At 42.3% G+C, this 19,564-nt stretch overlaps 2 protein-coding genes across 4 annotated transcripts in view; one reads left to right on the top strand and one right to left on the bottom strand.

Moving 5' to 3' along the window:
• Nucleotides 1-475: 475 nt before the first annotated feature.
• Nucleotides 476-9,518, bottom strand: YBEY (ybeY metalloendoribonuclease). 3 transcript variants are annotated; one of them, XM_089680876.1, is made up of 5 exons: nt 9,380-9,518; nt 3,593-3,806; nt 3,360-3,491; nt 1,230-1,298; nt 476-859 (listed from the first exon to the last, which is right to left on the bottom strand). In XM_089680876.1, exons 2-5 carry the CDS (start codon nt 3,803-3,805, stop codon nt 767-769), a joined length of 507 nt encoding a protein of 168 aa, XP_089537002.1. In that variant the 5' UTR covers nt 3,806; nt 9,380-9,518; the 3' UTR covers nt 476-766. The 3 variants fall into 3 exon arrangements, with proteins under 3 accessions (XP_089537002.1, XP_089537001.1, XP_089537003.1); XM_089680875.1 differs by having other exon boundaries at nt 9,359-9,487; XM_089680877.1 differs by lacking the exon at nt 3,360-3,491 and adding an exon at nt 8,064-8,184 and having other exon boundaries at nt 9,380-9,468.
• A 2-nt stretch (nt 9,519-9,520) lies between these two features.
• The window catches only part of MCM3AP (minichromosome maintenance complex component 3 associated protein), a 105,887-nt gene continuing 95,843 nt past the window's right edge, over nt 9,521-19,564 (top strand). Inside the window, exon 1 of the mRNA XM_089680871.1 lies at nt 9,521-9,569. The gene's annotated coding sequence lies outside the window, so the exon portion shown is untranslated. The remainder of the gene's footprint in view (nt 9,570-19,564) is intronic.

Genomic DNA, 19,564 nt, shown 5'->3' with positions numbered 1-19,564 from the left:
ACAGCAGCTACTGCAAAAAAAAAAAAAAAAAAATGTTGGTGGATTCAGCATAATAGAGAATAATCAAATATTTTTGGGACTCCAACTACAACAGTTACAGATTCATTATGGTCTTGTGTGTTGAGGACAGAAACAAGTCAAAGTGATATTTCAGTTTTGTTTTCTTGCGTTAATGTTCAAGCTGTTTTGAGCGTCTGAAACACAGCACAGGCATAAATCTGAACTCCTATGGTAGAAAAACAATGAGAAGGTAAAAGAATAAGCAAACAGAGCACACAAGGTAGCATAGCTAAATCACCTTTGAATGAATAGTGTAGATAGAAAAGCATTTACAAAGAGATGTCTTTATCAGGACAAGTCAACTGGAAAACCAATGGGATACTGGGTCATATCAACAGGTGCAGGACTAGGTAGCTGGCAGAAGGAGAGGTAGAAGCAATGTAAACACTGAATCAATGAGGACATGATACACCAGTGCAATTTTATCCACATTTTATTCATTGAAAGGTGATTTATCAGTAATAACCAGGGCAATTTGTTTGCATTTTATTATACCATCAGTAATATGGTCTTTGACTATAAATGGACGAAAAGTTTTGCATTGGCGCTAGTGAAGTGCAGTACATTTGAAGATTCAGATATCAAAGAATTAACTAACTATAATAATCAAGGGCATCTGCTTGTTTGTAAAATTTACACTTTACTATGTACAAAGATGTAAAAAAACACTACTAAAAAATATTCCAGGTTACTGATAACTCCGTCACTAGTGGTCAAAATGGTTTGTGGTCAAGGGCTTTAGTGCAGATCCAGTGGCTTTATTTATTTCCCATAGAACCTCGTTTTCTTTATCAAACATCTGTTGGCAGAAACAATGAATATTTGATTGGTATACTATGAAAGGTTTGTATTGAACATAGAACAAATAAACTTGCAAAGATGTGCAATATAAAATATATTTTCCTGTGAAATTAAAAGATATCAGGAGACAATAGAGACTTTTGTGACCCAAGTTACTACACAAAACAGCAGTCAGAAGGTACTTCTATTGGATTAGGAGGTGCAAAAAAAATAGGAACAGGAACTATGGTTCAATCTGAGCTATGACAAAGTGTGTGTTAAGCTGATATCATAATATACATTTTTTTTTTTAGTTTTGCTGTAAAATTTTAAATTCTAGGTGTGCTATTTTCATGGTTTTGTCATTTTTTGTGTGTGAATATACCAACCTGTCTCCAGTCTTCTTGCCGGTCATGAGTATAGCCAAGAAGATGGCAAAGGCCATGCACTGCTGTCACCTGACAGAGAGAACACTCAAAAGTGTAAGTATTTTACAGTGCCTTGAAAAAGTATTCCTACCTCTTGACGTATTCCACATTTTGTAATTTTACAATCAAAAACGTAAATTTATTTTATTAGGATTTTATGTGATAAACCAACGCAAAGTGGCACATAATTGTGAAGTGAAAGGAAAATGATAAATGGTTTTCAAAATTGTTTACAAATAAATATCTGAAAAGTGTGGCGTGCATTTGTATTCAGCCCCCCCTACTCTGATACCCCTAACTAAAATCTAGTGGAACAATTGCCTTCAGAAGTCACCTAATTAGTAAATAGAGTCCACCTGTGTGTAATTTAATCTCAGTATAAATACAGCTGTTCTGTGAAGCCCTCAGAGCTTTGTTACAGAACATTATTGAACAAACATCATCACAAAGGCCAAGGAATACACCAGACAGGTCAGGGATAAAATTGTGAAGAAGTTTAAAGCAAGGTTAGGCTATATAAAAAAAAATATCCCAAGCTACATTTCACTGAGCACTGTTCCATCCATCATCCGAAAATGGATAGCGTATGGCACAAGTGCAAACCATGACAAGACATGGACATGGCAGTCCACCTAAACTGACAGGCTGGGCAAGGAGAACATTAACCAGTGAAACAGCCAAGAGGCCCATGGTAACTCTGAAGAAGCTGCAGAAATCCACAGCTCAGGTTGGAGAATCTGTCCACAGGACAACTGTTAGTCATTCACTCTACAAATCTGGCCTTTATGGAAGAGTGGCAAGAAGAAAGCCATTGTTGAAAGAAAGCCATAAGAAGTCCCGTTTGTAATTTGTGAGAAGCCAATTGGGGGACACAGCAAACATGTGGAAGAAGATGCTCTAGTTGGATGAGAACAAAATTGAACTTTTTGGCCAAAAAGCAAAACACTATGTGTGGCGGAAATCTAACACTGCACATCACCCTGAACACACCATCCCACCTGTGAACCATGGTGGTGGCAGCATCATGTTGTGGGGATGCTTTTCTTCAGTAGGGACAGGGAAGTTTGTCAGAGTTGATGGGAAGATTGATGGAGCCATTATAGGGCAATCTTAGAAGAAAACCTGTTAAGATCCCCACACACTAAAACATTTACATATTCGGAACAAGCAGTAAAAGCATTTCAAATCAAGCTCACATTCACTTTTGTGGCTGCGGGTATTGTGGAAAAATTCATCCTCAAATTTTACAACAGAGCCACTGAATTCTTTGTTTTTTTTTCTGGAAAATAAAATCTCAGCCTGTCAGCCTTCTAATGTAAACAATTATCAGGTGTTTCTAATCTTTGAGAATGAATAACTTCACAATACAAGTAGCTAGAGTTGGCTTCTTTTAAAACTCTTTTAGTGCTTGTGAAGAATATGTAAATACTTTAATATCTATAGACTGGGCACAGGTGCAATTTAAATTCAAACCCCAGGAAAATGTTTTTTTTTTTTTAATTTATGGACTTTCATCTAATCCTGGCGACGGAGTACAGCCAGATCATACATATATAAGGGCAGCACAGTGGCTAAATGGTTAGCACTTCCACCTGGCAGTACTAGGGTCGTCGGTTCAAATCCCAACCACGGCACCACCTGCCTGGAGTTTGCATGTTCTCCCTGTGCCTGCGTGGGTTTTCCTCCGGGTACTCCGGTTTCCTCCCACACTCCAAAGACATGCCGGTAGGTGAATTGGCTCCTGTCTAAATTGGCCCTAGTATGTGTATGCATGAATGTACATTAGGGACTTTAGATTGTATGCCCCTTGAGGGTTAGGGACTGATGTGAATGTACAATATGTGCGTAAATTGACGGACCTTTATAAGTACCTGAAATAAATAAATAAATAATATGCTTGACTGACCTGTTAAGTCTATAGTTGGCTTTAGGTTTTACTGGTAGTAATGCAGTAGTAATCCCTTCAGAAAAGATTCAGTGTTTACAGGTGACTGTTTACAGTCCATTATGAATAAGAAATAAAGTGTTTCTATTAACATTTTTCCCCAAACCAAATAATGCCCATTTATGAACAACACAAGATATATTCACCGTTAGGATGCTGTTAAAATTCTCTTGTGTTTCTTGACACTGTTTATATACAAATTCAACACCGAGGTAGATATCACCCAGGTTATATTCATCTTGAAATGATGGCTTGGGCAAAAATTCAGGATGGAGATCCTACAAATGTGTAAGCACAAAGTACATGGACTGTAGAACAAACATTTAAACTATCAGAATAAAACTGCTGTGATCCTAGAGAATGTTGTTTATCTTTGTACCTCATGAAATGGGAATGACAGTACATCTGTTGCCATGTCCTTTTTTCTATAACTTTTATTCAGTTGTCTAATCTTGGCATCATTGACACATATAACGGCCACATCAAAATGTCCCACTCTAAGGCAGCTTCTGGCAATCTCTAGATTCTTGCGCAGTGGAGCTCTGCGGACATGGATCACACGTTGTAGGTTCCTTATGAGTAGAGACATCATTCTGAAAAAAACAAAAAGCTATACTGTAGCATAGGCACACTACATACTATACAAAGCAGAATAAATATCAATATCTGAGTGCTATGGACAACAACACCTTCATGGTCTTTTGAAAGCTTGTGGCCTGGGACTGTCAATATAATAGCCATCAACTGAGACAAGTCTATAGACAGTTTAAAAAAAAAACAGTTATAAAATTGTGCCACAGGCTTCTTTTTCAAATTAAATAATACAAAAGTTTCCTATCACACTTAGACCCCTCGCTATGGGGCTGTATAAGAGTAGTGTGTGCCTCCCAGCATTTCAGTGCACCTCACTGCAGGCAGCCTCTCAAAGTCTATAGCAGGCCACAGCTGTATGGGACCGAATGCTGTACTGAGCGGTTCCCTGCATTTTAGGGCCCTGTGCATTGAGGGATCAAAGTCTAGATCACTGAAGACGTGCATTTCAGACCTTAGCCCCTGAAAGCATAGATCCCTGAGCACCAGTGCCACTCGGTATAGCGTTTAGCCCCGTCCAGCGGCAACCTGTTCTAAATTTTGATAGGTTGCTGACAGCGGGGCTGGATGCTGAACATGTCCCTCCTGGGCACACTAAAATGATGGGGGGGATGCACTGCTCCTACACAGCCCAATTTGCAAAAAAAAAAAATTACACTATCTAACAAATTGCTTTTAGTTGCACATGTCTGCATAAATATGTGGACACCACACTACATCATCAAGGCAGGATGTAAGGATAGTACCTCTATGCTGGGGATAATTCTCAGTGCTGCAGAATGCTGCAAAATCTCACTAGCAGAGAGGATTCAGTGACAGATCAACTTGAAGAAACAGTTTATAGAGTGATCAAATATTGCAGAGTGCAAAGATGGTTTATGACAGGGGTCTCCAAACTTTCTAAACAAAAGGGCCAGTTTACTGTCCTTCAATCTTTGGGGGGGGGGGGGGGGGGGGGGGCGGACTGTGGCCAGCGGGAGTAGAAAATGTCCTGGTGTCAGTGGCAGTAAAAACTTCGCCATGACAGGTGGCAGTGGGAGGAACATTGCCACACTATTGGTATCAGTGGGAGGAACATTGTCACACTATTGGTGTCAGTGGGAGGAATAGTGCCCCATCACTGGTATTAGTGGGAGGAATAGTGCCCCATCATTGGTGCCAGTGGGAAGAATAGTACCCCATCACTGGTGCCAGCGGGAAGAATAGTGCCCCATCATTGGTGCCAGTGGGAGGAATAGTTCCCCATCATTGGTGCCAGTGGGAGGAATAGTGCCCCATCATTGGTATTAGTAGGAAGAATAGTGTCCCGTCATTGGTGCCAGTGGGAGGAATAGTGCCCCATCATTGGTATTAGTAGGAGGAATACTGTCCCATCATTGGTTTCAGTGGGAGGAATAGTGCCCCACCATTGGTATTAGTAGGAGGAATAGTGTGCCATCATTGGTGCCAGTGGGAGGAATAGTGCCCCATCATTGGTGTCAGTGGGAGGAATAGTGCCCCATCATTGGTATCAGCGGTAGGAATAGTGCCCCATCATTGGTATCAGCGGTAGGAATAGTGCCCCATCATTGGTGCCAGTGGGAGGAATAGTGCCCCATCATTGGTATTAGTGGGAGGAATAGTACCCAATCATTGGTGCCAGTGGGAGGAATAGTGCCCCATCATTGGTATTAGTAGGAAGAATAGTGTCCAGTCATTGGTGCCAGTGGGAGGAATAGTGCCCCATCATTGGTATTAGTAGGAGGAATAGTGTCCCATCGTTGGTTTCAGTGGGAGGAATAGTGCCCCACCATTGGTATTAGTAGGAGGAATAGTGTGCCATCATTGGTGCCAGTGGGAGGAATAGTGCCCCATCATTGGTGTCAGTGGGAGGAATAGTGCCCCATCATTGGTATCAGCGGTAGGAATAGTGCCCCATCATTGGTATCAGCGGTAGGAATAGTGCCCCATCATTGGTGCCAGTGGGAGGAATAGTGCCCCATCATTGGTATTAGTGGGAGGAATAGTACCCAATCATTGGTGTCAGTGGGAGGAATAGTGCCCCATCGTTGGTGTCAGTGGGAGGAATAGTGCCCCATCGTTGGTGTCAGTGGGAGGAATAGTGCCCCATCGTTGGTGTCAGTGGGAGGAATAGTGCCCCATCGTTGGTGTCAGTGGCAGGAATTATGCTCCACTGTTGATGACAGTGAGGGAAGAATGCCCCAAGGGCCAGATAAAATGAAGCAAAGGGCCACATCCAGCTCTCGGGCAGCAGATTGGAGACCACTGGTTTATAACATACACAATAAGGCCTCATTCACATGACCAATTAAGGAAGTGGTGCAGCACTAAGACCACAAGTGTGTGTGTGATCCGGCCAGGAATCCTGTACAGATCAATGACAGGCTTACAGGCGCCATGGCTGGCTGCATGTAACTGCACATCATGTGGTTACATGCTGTTAAGAACAAATTAGCGGCCTTGGATACAAGCTGTCTGCGTACAGAGCCGCTCATCTCTCCCAAATCACAAGAAACACCACAATGTACGGTTGTATGCAAATGCGCTTGGTGCCACTCACCTTGCAATTGGTTTATACAGAACTCCTGATGGCGGCTGATTGCACACACCTGTGATCCCAGTTGCAAATTTATTCTGATGCTTGCTGCACCACTGCCTTAACCGGTCATGGGAATTAGGAGGCAATGAGGATAAGTGAGAAGTAAGATACTGCATAAACGTCACTTCCAGGATACAAAGTCAGTGTTACCAGGCAATAGCAGCACATAAAGTAAGAACAGACATTGGTAACCATATAACCTACTTTCTGTGTGTTTTGGATGCAGAAAAAAAGCAACTGAAACGCATGTAGTGTGATCTGGCCCTAAAATTACATTCACCAGAGGCGCTCTGTCACCGCTGACAGGGCTTCCATCTTCACCTGGTCTTCCTTCCCGATTTGTGGGCTCTGGCCATGTGACTGGCTGAACCGCAATGACGTCACACCCAGGGCATAGAGCTCTGAAGGAACGGCACAAGTATGCGGTTTCTTCAGGGCGCATGCATTGGTGACATCACTGGCTGCTGCTCACGGGAATATCTCCTAAGTGGTGCACATTTAGGAGATACTCATTTTAACTACAGATAAGCCTACCTGTAGGTAAAAGTGCCAGAAAGGACTTCACTACCACTTTAAACCTCAAAGCAAACATTTATTATATTGCAGCTTACCAATTCTTAGATGTGATGGCTGCATTAGTTTACTTTTTTAGGCTTTCTTCTACTTTCATCTGGTGATCCAGCCAGTAAGTTTGTTGATTTTCTAAACGACACGCTCTCCAGCAGAATGTATCAGTTACAAAGATGAGACAAATCATTTACCTCTGACAGGGGTACTTAGAATGATTGGCTTTTATTTATTAATGTAAACCTTTTTTTCTCAAAAGGAAAAAAAAAAACTGTTTGCTGTAACTGCTTATAAACTATTAGCTGGGGTTTGGCTTCCATTTGTTAGTGTATTTAAATCTGCTAGCACATCTACAACTCCCCTTCTCCCAGATTAATAATGCTGCTGTCCAAATGTGCCCCCTGTGCTCATTCATCCAGAATTGGGGCACTGTAATACAGGAGATGTATTAAGCCGGCCATACAGAGATCGAATTCCAAAAGAATTTTCTTTTGAACATCTTTTTCTAAGAATTTTCATTCGAGTTTTGCACCATTAGTGGGTCAGAGAAACGGCTGATTTTCGAGTGACCGGGCATGTTGGAAAAACGAACAAATTTCGAATCAATGATGGTAGAATTGTGTGAGAAATATAAACAAAAAAGAAACGAGCATGATTAGTGACCTGGAAAGAAAAGAAAATTCCTGGCCACGAAAATTCATTTCTGTAGCAACACGAGGTGAAATTGAAGGCTTGGTTGGTCGAATTTCGAAATCAATGGTGGCACCATCTGATTACAAAATACACTAAATTTCAGATTTTCCAAAGAAAATTCGTTTGGAATTTGACCCATGTATGGTCTGCATTACTGGCCAGAACACCAGGTGAAAACAGAGGAGAAAAAAAAGCCTAAACAATAAAACGAATGCAGCTACCGCAAATAATGACCGGGCAATCTGAAATAGATCACGGTTTTGGGTTTAATACCACTTTAACCCCCCTGGAGGTATTCCCGAGTGTAGCTCGGGGTAAAGTTGCAGCACCACAAGTGGTAACCCCGAGCTACACTCGGGAATACCCTGCAGTGTTGCTCCGGGATCCCTGTTTCACTTACCTTGTCCTGCGCTCCCGCGATGTCCTCCCTGCAGCGTCCCCGGCCATGTCCTCCGGCCGATGCCGGCATCTGTCTTCCGGCTTCCGGTCCCTGCGAGCGTCAGGACGGAAGGGGGGCGGAACTGGCGGGAAATTAAAAATTTTTTAAAGTGACATTTATTTCCGGTACTTATATAGCACTGTCAATTTACACAGCGCTTTACACACATATATACATATTGTACATTCACATCAGTCCCTAACCCTCAAGGGGCGTACAATCTAAGGTCCCTAACTTACATTCATACATACACATACTAGGGCCAATTTAGACAGGAGCCAATTAACCTACCAGCATGTCTTTGGAGTGTGGGAGGAAACCGGAGTACCCAGAGGAAACCCACGCAAGCACAGGGAGAACATGCAAACTCCATGCAGGAGGCACCATGGTCAGGAATCAAACCCATGACCCATTTACTGCAAGGCAGACGTGCTAACCACTAAGCCACTGTGCCGCCCATTCACTAAATACACTAAAATCACATAGTAAAACATTACTGTATCAAACCATTTCACATACATTTTGTCCCGAGTGCTTTGTCCTGTGCCCTGCCTGCATTTTTACTGTTCTTTCTGCCTGGAAACTGAGAAATGTCCATGGCATCTAAAAAGCGTCCCTTTAGGTCAAAAGCGGTTTTAGACCAGCTAGAGAACAGCGATAGTAAATTAAAACTACTTGCAGAATTGAGTGATAATGATTTGTGGGGAAATTCGTCATCAGACACTGAAAACGATTTTGCGACTTTGCTCAGTGATGTGCGAACTTCTATTTCAAATTTCAGTGTTTTTGGTTTGATTATATTATTGAATTAAATGTATTATTATTATATTATTATTTTTTATGATTATTTATAAATTATAATTTATGTAAAAAATGTACCACTTTGAGCACAGAAATACTGACATAATCAGACCGCTAGGGAGGTTAAAGAGCTGGGGGCAGTAATAGGAAAGGGTTAAAGAAAACAAAAAAACAGAATACAGAGGTCAGGAGGTGGCAGTAGCACCTAATGAATGTCTTTCAGCAGCTGCTATACTGCCCTCTGAAAAGTGATCCACCACAGGTCTCTTTGCTGAGGGAGGTAAGCCGCCTGTCTGAAATAACCCCAATCCGTTGAGGAGTTTCACTTTGTAACAGAGGCTTGACAGTCTAGAATTGTTTCATATATCTCAGGCTAACATCAACCATGGCACAATAAGGGCATCACATATTTTTCTTTTGAGTTTAGTTTATTAGTGTAATGGTTGTCACTTAACTGTACAAAGAAGACGTTTCACCTGCTCAGTCCTCCTCTCCCCGGTCGGTGAGCTCCAGGAGCCCCTCCATCTGCTGCCTGTATCAGGTGGGAACGTTCTGCCACCGGAACCTTTGTTGCAGCTGAGTGGCCGGGGGGACAACTTATCCAGACGGACAGGAAGTGTTTATCAAGGTAGAGGAAGCGGGCTGCGCTTGTTTACTGGAATGGAGGTGAGTGCCAGTGGAGGGAGTTGGATGGACTCTGTTTAGAATGGTGTTGTGAACAGTGAATGACTGGTTTGTGATGGTTGCAGTATGAGCTGTGATCCTGGGGATATTTCGTAGTTAAACATGGCATTTCCGGTAAGAACAGCAGGCGGTTTCTGTATTTTTGAAAATGTTCTTCACCTGGTAAAAGCAAACTCATTCTGCCACCACAGACTGGTGAACTCCAATGGTTTTATCTTTGTTTTGGGGTTTAGCTATGCTTTAACCACTTGCCCTCCTGAGGATTTACCCCCCTTCCTGACCAGGCCATTTTTTGCATTACATTACTTTAACTGACAATTGCGCGGTCATGCAACGTTAAACCCAAATTAAATTTATGTCTTTTTTTTCCCACGAATTGAGCTTTCTGGCGGTGGAATTTGATCACCTGTGCAGTTATTTTTTGTGCTGTGAAAAAAAAGACAATTTTGATTAAAAAAAGTTTACTTTTTGCTATTAAACATGTCCAGTAAAAAAAATAAAAAAGTCATAAATTTAGGCCACTATCTGTTTTGCTTCATGTCTTTGCTAAAAATATTCCAATACATGTAAATTGGTTTACGTGAAAGTTATAGCGTTTACAAATGGCGGTATATATACTGGAATTTCTTTTTCTACTAGTAATAGCGGTGATCAGCGACTTATAAACGGACTTTGGCAGACATTCTGATACTGGGGGGAACTGATCTGGTGTCACTGACACCCCCAGTGACAGCAGTACAGTTAACAGTGCCAATAAAACCACTGACACTGTACTAAAGTGTGGGGTCTTGTGAGCTACTATGGTGTGTATAAAATGATGATAAATAATTAAATGATTCTAAAACTGGGATATGCAAATAATAAGTAAAATGGTGTATAAAACTGTGAAAATGTGGTTCACTAACACTCAACACATACTCATACCATTGTGTCATAAAACATAACATCAGAAATAGTGTCGCGCTCCATTACCAATTGCAAAAATTATGAGTGAATAAATATAAAAGTCCAACATCAAAACAATATATATAACAATATCACTGCAATTATATTGCTACTGCAACCATGTCCTTAGTAAGTCCGTGTCTTAGATTATTATTATTATTACATCGAGTTTATATAGCGCCAAAGGGTTTGCTCAGCGCTGAACAATAGAGGGGGGGACAATACATGAAACAATACAGCAACTACAAACAGCACACGAGGGGTTCGAGGGCCCTACTCTTTCGAGCTTACAGTCTAGGAGGGAGGGGGTAGTGGTACAGGAGGAAGTGGCTGAGGGGAATGAAGTGGTGGGAGGAATGAAGGAGAACGGCTGTTAGGTGAGGGTGGGGTAGGCTTCCCTGAAGAGGTGGGTTTTCAGGGAGCGCCTGAAGGTGAGGAGGGAAGGGGACAGTCTGATGGATTGGGGTAGTGAGTTCCAGAGGATGGGGGAGGACCTGGAGAAGTCTTTCAGTCGTGCGTGGGAGGAGGAGACCAGGGAGCAAGATAGGAGGTCCTGTGAAGAGCGAAGGATACAGGTAGGGTGGTACCTGGGAATCAGGTTGGTGAGGTAGTTAGGGGCAGTGTTGTGAATGGCTTTGTAGGTCAGAGTGTGTAGTTTGAATTTGATGCGTTGGGCAATAGGGAGCCAGTGGAGGGATAGGCAGAGGGGGGTGGCAGAGGTGGAGCTTTGATACTTTCTTCTATTGCCGTTATACGAAATAAAAACCGTGCAGTTCACCAAGCTTAAAAAATTGTGTGCTCTCTCCTGATGTATATGACCAAACCGTTAAGTGAGGTCATAAAATGCTTGTGTCTCTTTAATTGGACTTAATGGTAAATGGATAGGATTATCCCTGGGATGGATAGGTGGGCAGAGTGCTTCCTCTTCTCAGCAGGGAGTCCCCTCCCTTCCTTATGAGTTTTCCTGGAGCTGTTTGGATGGATGGGAGTATCCCTCTTCCCACTAGGGGGTCTCCTTGCTTCCTTAGGGATTTTTCCCCATAGGTGTATTGGCCATGAAATGTAATAAAAGATATAGTGCCTTATCCTCTTTAAAACAAATTTATTTGAATAAAAGTAGTGCACTCACATGTATTTCTAGTTAAACCTGTATTGAAATTTAAAATTTGAATCCACAGTAAGGTTTTTCTATGTTGCTAATTACTTGCTGTATGTTGCTTTAAGCGTCGTGACGTCAGAACCCCTCCCCTACACATTGCGTCACTGGGTCACATGACTTAATTGGGGAATTGATTGGACGACACGACACCCATTGATTTATATAGGGACTGCCAGGTGCCATCTTGTTGTAGTCTGCATGGCGATGGCCAATGTTTTTGAAGCCCGCTTTAAGTGCAAACACACAGGGATGTGTCGATCACTCACGCCCAGGATCCTTCCTAACACCCTCAACATCAATGCAAATTGCTTGCAACAGCCACATTTAATCAGTATAACTAACTGACACCTTTGGGTGTGCAAGAATATGGAACTATGCATTTATTCCTAATTTGACTAATTACTAGTGCTATGCTAAGCATCTACTAGCAGTAAATGTGTGTATAATATATAAGCATAAAATATTAAGGTGACAATCTGAATATTTGCATTTGACTGGAAAATATATCAAATATATAAAAAACATTTAGAAACATTTGGAATTGTATAGCTTTATAAAAATGCCTGAAAGATATATTTTTGAAAAGAATAATCTTAATACTAAATGTGTATTAGTAAAAGTACAGTATGGGTATTTTACCTCTTTATTTGTTATTAAGGGGTTATTCCACACTAAGTCAGACACTGACACTGTACTAATGGCACTGGGCAGAAAGGGGTTACATGATGGGCGATCAAAAGGTTAACTATGTGCAGGGAGTGTTTTACTGGGGGGCAGTGTGTTGGTGCTTCACTGTAAGCCCACTGCTCTGGAGGGCTGTGCTGTGCACAGCCCTCCAGAGCAGTGTGCCCGAGCTGACAGGGAGGACGACAGTTAGTAAACAAAACAGTCCAACTTCCCGTTGGTGATTGTCGGAAATCACCAGGCGCCGGCGAGTAATTACCAGCCGGGACCTGGTGATTGGCGAATGGTGGTTCAGGTAGGGCGCACCCATGCCTCCTTTTGCTTTGACTTACATGAATAAGGCACACATTTACTTTGAGGTGATATTGAAATGCCAGGTTAACCGTTAAATGTAATAAATTGAGATGTTAGCAGGTTTATCTGTCAAAAGATAATTCTGTACGGTCTTGCAATTGATACTCGTTTGCCACACTGTAAGCAACTGACACATTTCTTGGCTCAGCTTCCTATGTTGTTATACATCCACTAATAATCAGAATAACAGTATCTCACAGAAGTGAGTACACCCTAAACATTTTTGTAAATATTTTATTACACCTTTTGATGTGACAACACTGAAGAAATGACACTTTGCTACAATGTAAAGTAGTGAGTGTACAGCTTGTATAACTGTAAATTTGCTGTCCCCTCAAAATAACTCAACACACAGCCATTAGTGTCTAAACTGCTGATTGAAGAATTAACTTGGGGATGAGGACACAGCTGGATGCCTGGACAGGTTAAGCGCCCTAATATTAAAAGTCAGCAGCTACAGTACTTCAGTAAAAGTCAGTAGTTGCTATTAATTTTTTTTGAGGTGGGGAAGGGGGAAACCGGGGGCCAGAACTTGGGCATGTCCTAAAACCCTTTAAGACTAGGTTCACATGCAGGTTGCATTTTCTGCCGCGTTTTGCGATGCATTATGCATTTTTTGAACATGCTTTTTGATGTGTTTTGAGTTTGTTGAGCTACGACACGAACATTAACCCCTTGGCGCCGACTTCATACAAATATGCGGCCCCACAGAACTGGGCTTCTTTCCGTGGTACCACATATTTGTGTTTCTGTCTTTGTGTTGGGAGTGCCCGGAAAGGGTACTAATGATCGGGATCCAGAACTCCCGATTCTGGGTCACCTGATCGATGTGATAGCCTCTGATTCGCTATCACAGTGATCAGTCACTGTGAAGCCCGTCCCCATGTATTCTTTCTCTCTAAGTGGAGGCGAGAGATACATTGTAGCTCTCTCCTTGCAGAGGGAAAAAAAAACCTGTGTAAAAATAAATAAAAAAAACAAGGATAAAATACCTAGATCAAGGTTATTATTATTATTATACAGTATTTATATAGCGCTGAAAGGTTTGCTCAGCGCTGTACATTATAGTGGGGGACAAAACATGAGGCAATACAGTAACAAAACAAAACACGAGGGATTCAAGGGCCCTGCTCTTTCGAGCTTACAATCTAGGAGGGAGGGGATTGTGGTACAGGTTGAACTGGCTGTGGGGGATGGAGTGGTAGGAGGAGTGGAGGAGATCAGCTGTTAGGTGAGGGCGGGGTAGGCATCCCTGAAGAGATGGGTTATTAGGGTACGCCTAAAGGTGAGGAGGGTAGGTGACAGTCTGATGGATTGGGGTAGTGAGTTCCAGAGGATGGGGGAAGTCCTTGAGAAGTCCTGCAGTCAGGTGTGGGAGGTGGAGACCAGGTTTGAACTTGATCAGTGCCAGGGTTAATATTTGGGTCAGGGTCAAAGGTCAGGATTTATTTTTATTTTTTTAAATGAGTATCGGTGTCCGTTTTTTAGGTAGGATAAAAATAAAATGCGCACTATTGTTTCTGGGCTGTACTACGAGTACAAGCAACAAATGATATACATATATGTGGTATTGCTGTGACCATCAGGAGCTGGAGATTTTATTTGGGGTTGGTTTTTGGTAGTAACAAGAAACACACAGCTAAATTTAAAACTGAGTTCCACTCACCCTGTCAAAAAATAAGTCAACAGCTACAAAAACTGTAGCTGCTGACTTTTAAAAAAACAGCCACTTACCTGTCCCTCGGTCCCATGGTGTGTCCCCGTAACCTGCTTCACTGGCCGTTCTGTATTCCAGGAGGCCAGCATCTTTAGTGTGAGCACCCGGCTGTGATAGCGCTTGGCTTCACAGCCAGGTACCCACTGCGCATGCGTGAGTAGCGCTACACTTTATGAATGGTCCTGTAGTCTTTGGGACCTGTCACGTGTCCCAAAAGACTACAGGGAGGGAGGACACCTTCCATTTCCGATCACCTAGGCGATCGAACTGGAAGTGGGAGCGCATACCTGTCAAATTCGGGTATCCGTTCCCCCCGCCCTCCAAAGGTGCCAATCCTTAATGGGGAGCTGGGGAGCAGTCTGTAAAGCAGAACTTCCCCTTTTCGGTGGAGCTCCGCTTTAAAAGAAGAGAAAAAAAGTTTACGATTAGAGTTTTCCTTTTGATAATAAAAAAAGAGAAATCCATTACCATTTTACCACCAAATGAAAGCCCAATTTGTCCTGAAAAACACAAGGTATAATTCACCTGGATATACAAAGTAGTTGTGCATATATGTACGGTTTTACGAACATATGTCAAAGTTGCTAAATTTTATTTGGGCATTAAGATTTGTTTTACCCTTAGGTGTGAAGGGGCTAAAATATCTGGAGATGGACTTGTAACCTCGAAATTGTTCATGCTTTTCCACAATTTTTGTTCTCAAATCCTCAGACAATTCTTTTTTACCATATTAACTGATTGCTGGGGTGATTTCTATATTGTCAGAACCTGTTAATTGCTACAGGTGAGTTTAATTACAATACAAGGAAGTAAACATGAGAATACATAAGCATTTGTAATTGCAACAATGTTCTCGGTGAAGTGGTGCATTATCTGATTTAGAATAAATACCATTTTTTTTGTGATTACATGACTTCTGTTCTCAGATGCAGAAGAGTCTTAGAGAGGTGGGGATAGAGACTCCCTTTGAAAGGTGTGGGAGGAGTGACTGGCAACACCAGCTTGAATGGAACAAAGACACAGTCTAGCTTAAAACAGAGAAAAATACACTGTTATGAGCAGGATGGAGGTGTGTCAGCAGGAGGTAGAGAAACAATACACTGAAATTCCCAGTAAGTAGCTGTGGAGTGGGGCACATCAGCAAAAATCTGACCACTGGAGTACAGGTAGGCGGTGCTCCCATGTAGAATGCAAAGAAGCAGACTGACCACGCTAGGATGGCTTTGGTTCCATGTTCTGGCATGGTCAGTTTGATATAGGAAATCAGGGGAGCTGGCAGGTATGATCACCAGGTATGTTACATAAAGAACAGGATTCTTTTTACAGAAACTTATAAGAAATATGATATGTTGGGGTAATCTACACTTTAGGAGTTGAGTGCTTCTTTGGCAATTCAGCATGTATTTTCCTGTCCTGTACGTGCGTGATCTTTAACCCTTTCTCTGCCAGGCCATGTGCTCCACTTTTAAAGAGACCTTTTTTTGCATGAAACGCTGGCACGGCAGCCCATTCAAATGAAAGGGCTGCCATGCCTGCGCAAACGCCAGCCACACAATCTGTACTAGTGTGAACCTAGCTTTACTTTTTTAATTATAGTTTTAATATATTTTTTATATTTTTTTTTTTTTTTTTTGGGGGGGGGGGAGCTTGGCAGAGACCTTAGCGGTCTAAACAAACCTCTGTCTCTTTTTTGAGATGGAGAAAGGAACTGCAGACAGTCTGAGCTACACTGAAGATGAATTGAGATAGGAGTCTGTGTAGGCTCCTTTCATTGATAAAATAAAGCAAAGTTTAATTAACAAGCTGACAAATAGTAAACACAATTTACTATCCATCAGTGATTAATGAATACAGAAACAATCTGTACTGATTGCTGTGTGTATTCATTAAGGAAAGGAAGGGGACTGGTAAGCACATGTTTACCAGCCCTCTTGCTCTTAGGAAAGGAAGGGTAACTGTGATCTGTCAGCGGCTGCAGCCGGCGGGAGGGCACAGAGGGAGAACTGGCTAGCAGCTGCAGGCAGGGGCGACCAGACCCCGGAGAGGTGGGGGGCCCTAAAGCGGGGGGATCTGGTCTGGGACATGGATCGCTCTATGGCTGCCCCACAGCACTGAAAGTCATCGGGAGAGGCAGAGGAGGGAAGCAGACAGCTGAGGGATTGGGTTTGCAAGGAGGAGGTGGGGGGGAGGATCAATTAAGGTAGGGGGGAGGGGGTTGTAGTTAGCTCAGGCAGGGTAAGGCAGTGTTAGAGGGGGTTCACTTTAGAAATCGGCATAGGCGGGTGGGGAGACCAGAGACGCAGCAAAGAAGTGATGGTAGGGCTGGGGGGGCGCTGTCACATTTTAGGTGAATAGCTGTGATCAGTGGCTTCTTAGACACTCATCAGAACTATCCTTTTGTTCAGAGCCTACTGAACATTTCTGCTTTAAGTTCAAGGTCATTGAGGCCATGAGCTTGTAGCAGAAGAGTAATGTGGGTCTGTACGCTGCATGGACCTGGCAGTGAGAGGGTTAAAGCCCCTTTCACACAGGGCTGACTCTGCTTTGCTCAGCGGTGGATCTGTCCACTGATATCCCTCTGAGCAAAGCGGACAGTCGACAGGTCCGTGTTTGCTCCACTTATGCTGTCTGACATGGACACAGCCCACTCTGCACCTGGGCATAGAAATACGCTACTTCTGCCTCTGTGTGAGGGACCACCATCTCCACGCGCGCGCGCGCACACACTCAGCATACACATGTGTGTTACAATACACGTTAAATTGTTAGTTCATTCCAGTGCTTTTTATTACATTTATTCTGTGCTGTGTGTGGCAGCACGTTGTCATGCATTGTGCTGCACTACATTAAAATGTATGCCTGCCTCATTTTACTACAACACACACAAATGCAGGACACACGTGGCCCTGCAGTTGGGCAGGAGTACAATGCAAAGGTGGAAAGTCATCCTCCAGATTGCTTATTACTGCTTTCCTAAAACTAAAAAGTGACTTACTAACAGCTAAAACTAACGGTCACTATTCCGTACTCTCTCTTGGACCTCTCGGCATGCCTCCCTTGGGGAGGGATGCACTGTGCAAAACCATTGCACAGAGCAGGTAAGCATGGCGTTTTGTTTTTTGTTAAAAAGTGCCTTTAATATTTAAACTCTTTCACTGCCCCAGAGCCGGTTTTGCTTTTTTTTTTTTTTTTGCTCACGTTAACAAAATAATTTTAGGCCAGGAGATTATGGTGTTTTTTTTTCTTCAGTGAACACAAGGCTTCCTTTGATTGTCCAAGGTAGAGAGGTGGCTGGAAGATGTCATGGCTTTAAGGTGAAGCCTTGAATTCATTGATAAAAATACAAGGCTTCCTGTGAATGGCTGAGAAGCTCTCAGCCCAACTTGATATTGTTCCAGCAGCAGACAGAAAGTCTCTGTACTGTACTCAGCACTATATACTGTATGTAGCTGATGCTACATGCATCGGCATGCTGATGCTCTGATAATAGCTGCATTTCTTGGTGAAGGAAATGGTTCATTTGGGCCAACTTGGCCCAAACGAACAGTTTAAAGTAATACAAATCCTGGAGTCCAGCTTTAAAGTTTAGAAAAAGGCTGATCGAAGACAGTAGGAATGTGAGGAATGTGTGAGGTTGTAATAGTGAAGTAGCTGGGGTAGTGCACATCGATTTTCAGTAGTGCGAGGCTGAGGATAGCAGCAGTGTGTAGCCAAAAACATAACTGGGAGAAGGGAAATGTGTTAAAGAAGAAATCCAGGCATGGTATATTTTTAAATGGTTGCATTGGTGCAGCTTGGACCAATGTAACTATGCATATATCATACCTGGCTGATCACCTTGGAGGCTGGATATTACTGAAGTCGACTCTGCTACTTCAGTGATCTACACTTGCTTCCAGGTACTAGACGGGAGGAAAGTCATATTTGGCATAACAACCCCTTTGCTGCCAATATTGTCTTCATTTGAAGATATATTGACAACATAATTTTAATTTGGGATCGCTCCCCATCATCCTTAGAGAATTTTGTTGCACATTGCAACAATAACTCCTATAGTCTCATTCACATTTGAGTGTAATTCCCATGCATTACACTTCTTTGATCTGGAACTAAGTCATCATGAAGGTAAAATACAGGCTAAGAATATCCCTAAAGGACAATTTTGCGGATTACGGCAAAACTGTACCCGAGATGACTACACTACACAAAATCTAATACTCAAAAATAAATTTAGAGATAAAGGTTATCCATCTGTTGAACAAGCCTATAATTTGTATCTTAGAGGAAAACTGGTAAAGAATCATACTAAAGTAATAGATCATTCTACTAAGTTTATTACCACATCACAGTCAGTATAAAAGTATGCAGAAAATTCTAGCTAAACATTGGAATATCCTCAGAGGATCCACATCTTAAAATTATTCCTCAAAGACCAGAAGTCATTTACAAAAAGGCCCCCAGCGTAAAAAAACAAAATGGCTCCCAGCAGATTACCAACTAATTCCAGTCATACCATACCCACCTGTATTTTTTTCGCTCATTGGGATGTACCATTGTTGAAAGCCTATATGCAAGACCTGTAGTTTTATCACACATGGACAAAAGCAGTACACCGCCAAAGGCAAAATGTACAAATTTGATACATTTTTTCAACTGTTCCTCTGATTATGTGATCTATTGTTGCCTCTCTTGTCCATGTGAAAAACTCTGTTGGACGCACGATAAGTCCGTTAAGGAAAAGATTTGGAGAACAGAGAATAGCCTTCTTGAAGATAAGCATAGTGTCCCACGCCACTTTGCCAACTAAAATCAAAAATCTACCACTGGGCTACGTTTTTGGGTGATAGAACAGATCCCTAAATCACTTCCAGAGGCAGAAAGGTTCCAAAAACTATGTGCTAGAGAGACTTTCTGGATATATACTCTAGACACCCTAGCCCCTGAAGGGTTAAATGAAGAATTAGAAATTGCCACCATTATGTAATTATTTTTATTTCTACTTTTTTTTTTTTTTTATTATAGCCCATAGCAGTTTTAGTCGTTTGTCTCCTTGCTTTTTCCCCTTGTTTTTCACTTTTAGGCCTGCATTGAAACATTTTGTGGATGCTCCTAAGTTGG

This window comes from Staurois parvus, unplaced genomic scaffold, assembly GCF_062004578.1.
Source record: "Staurois parvus isolate SC_StPar_1 unplaced genomic scaffold, SC_StPar_1.0 ptg000251l, whole genome shotgun sequence".
Lineage (NCBI taxonomy): Eukaryota > Metazoa > Chordata > Amphibia > Anura > Ranidae > Staurois > Staurois parvus.
The sequence above is the reverse complement of the archived record's forward strand: the minus strand, read 5'-3'. Positions and strand labels throughout refer to the sequence as shown.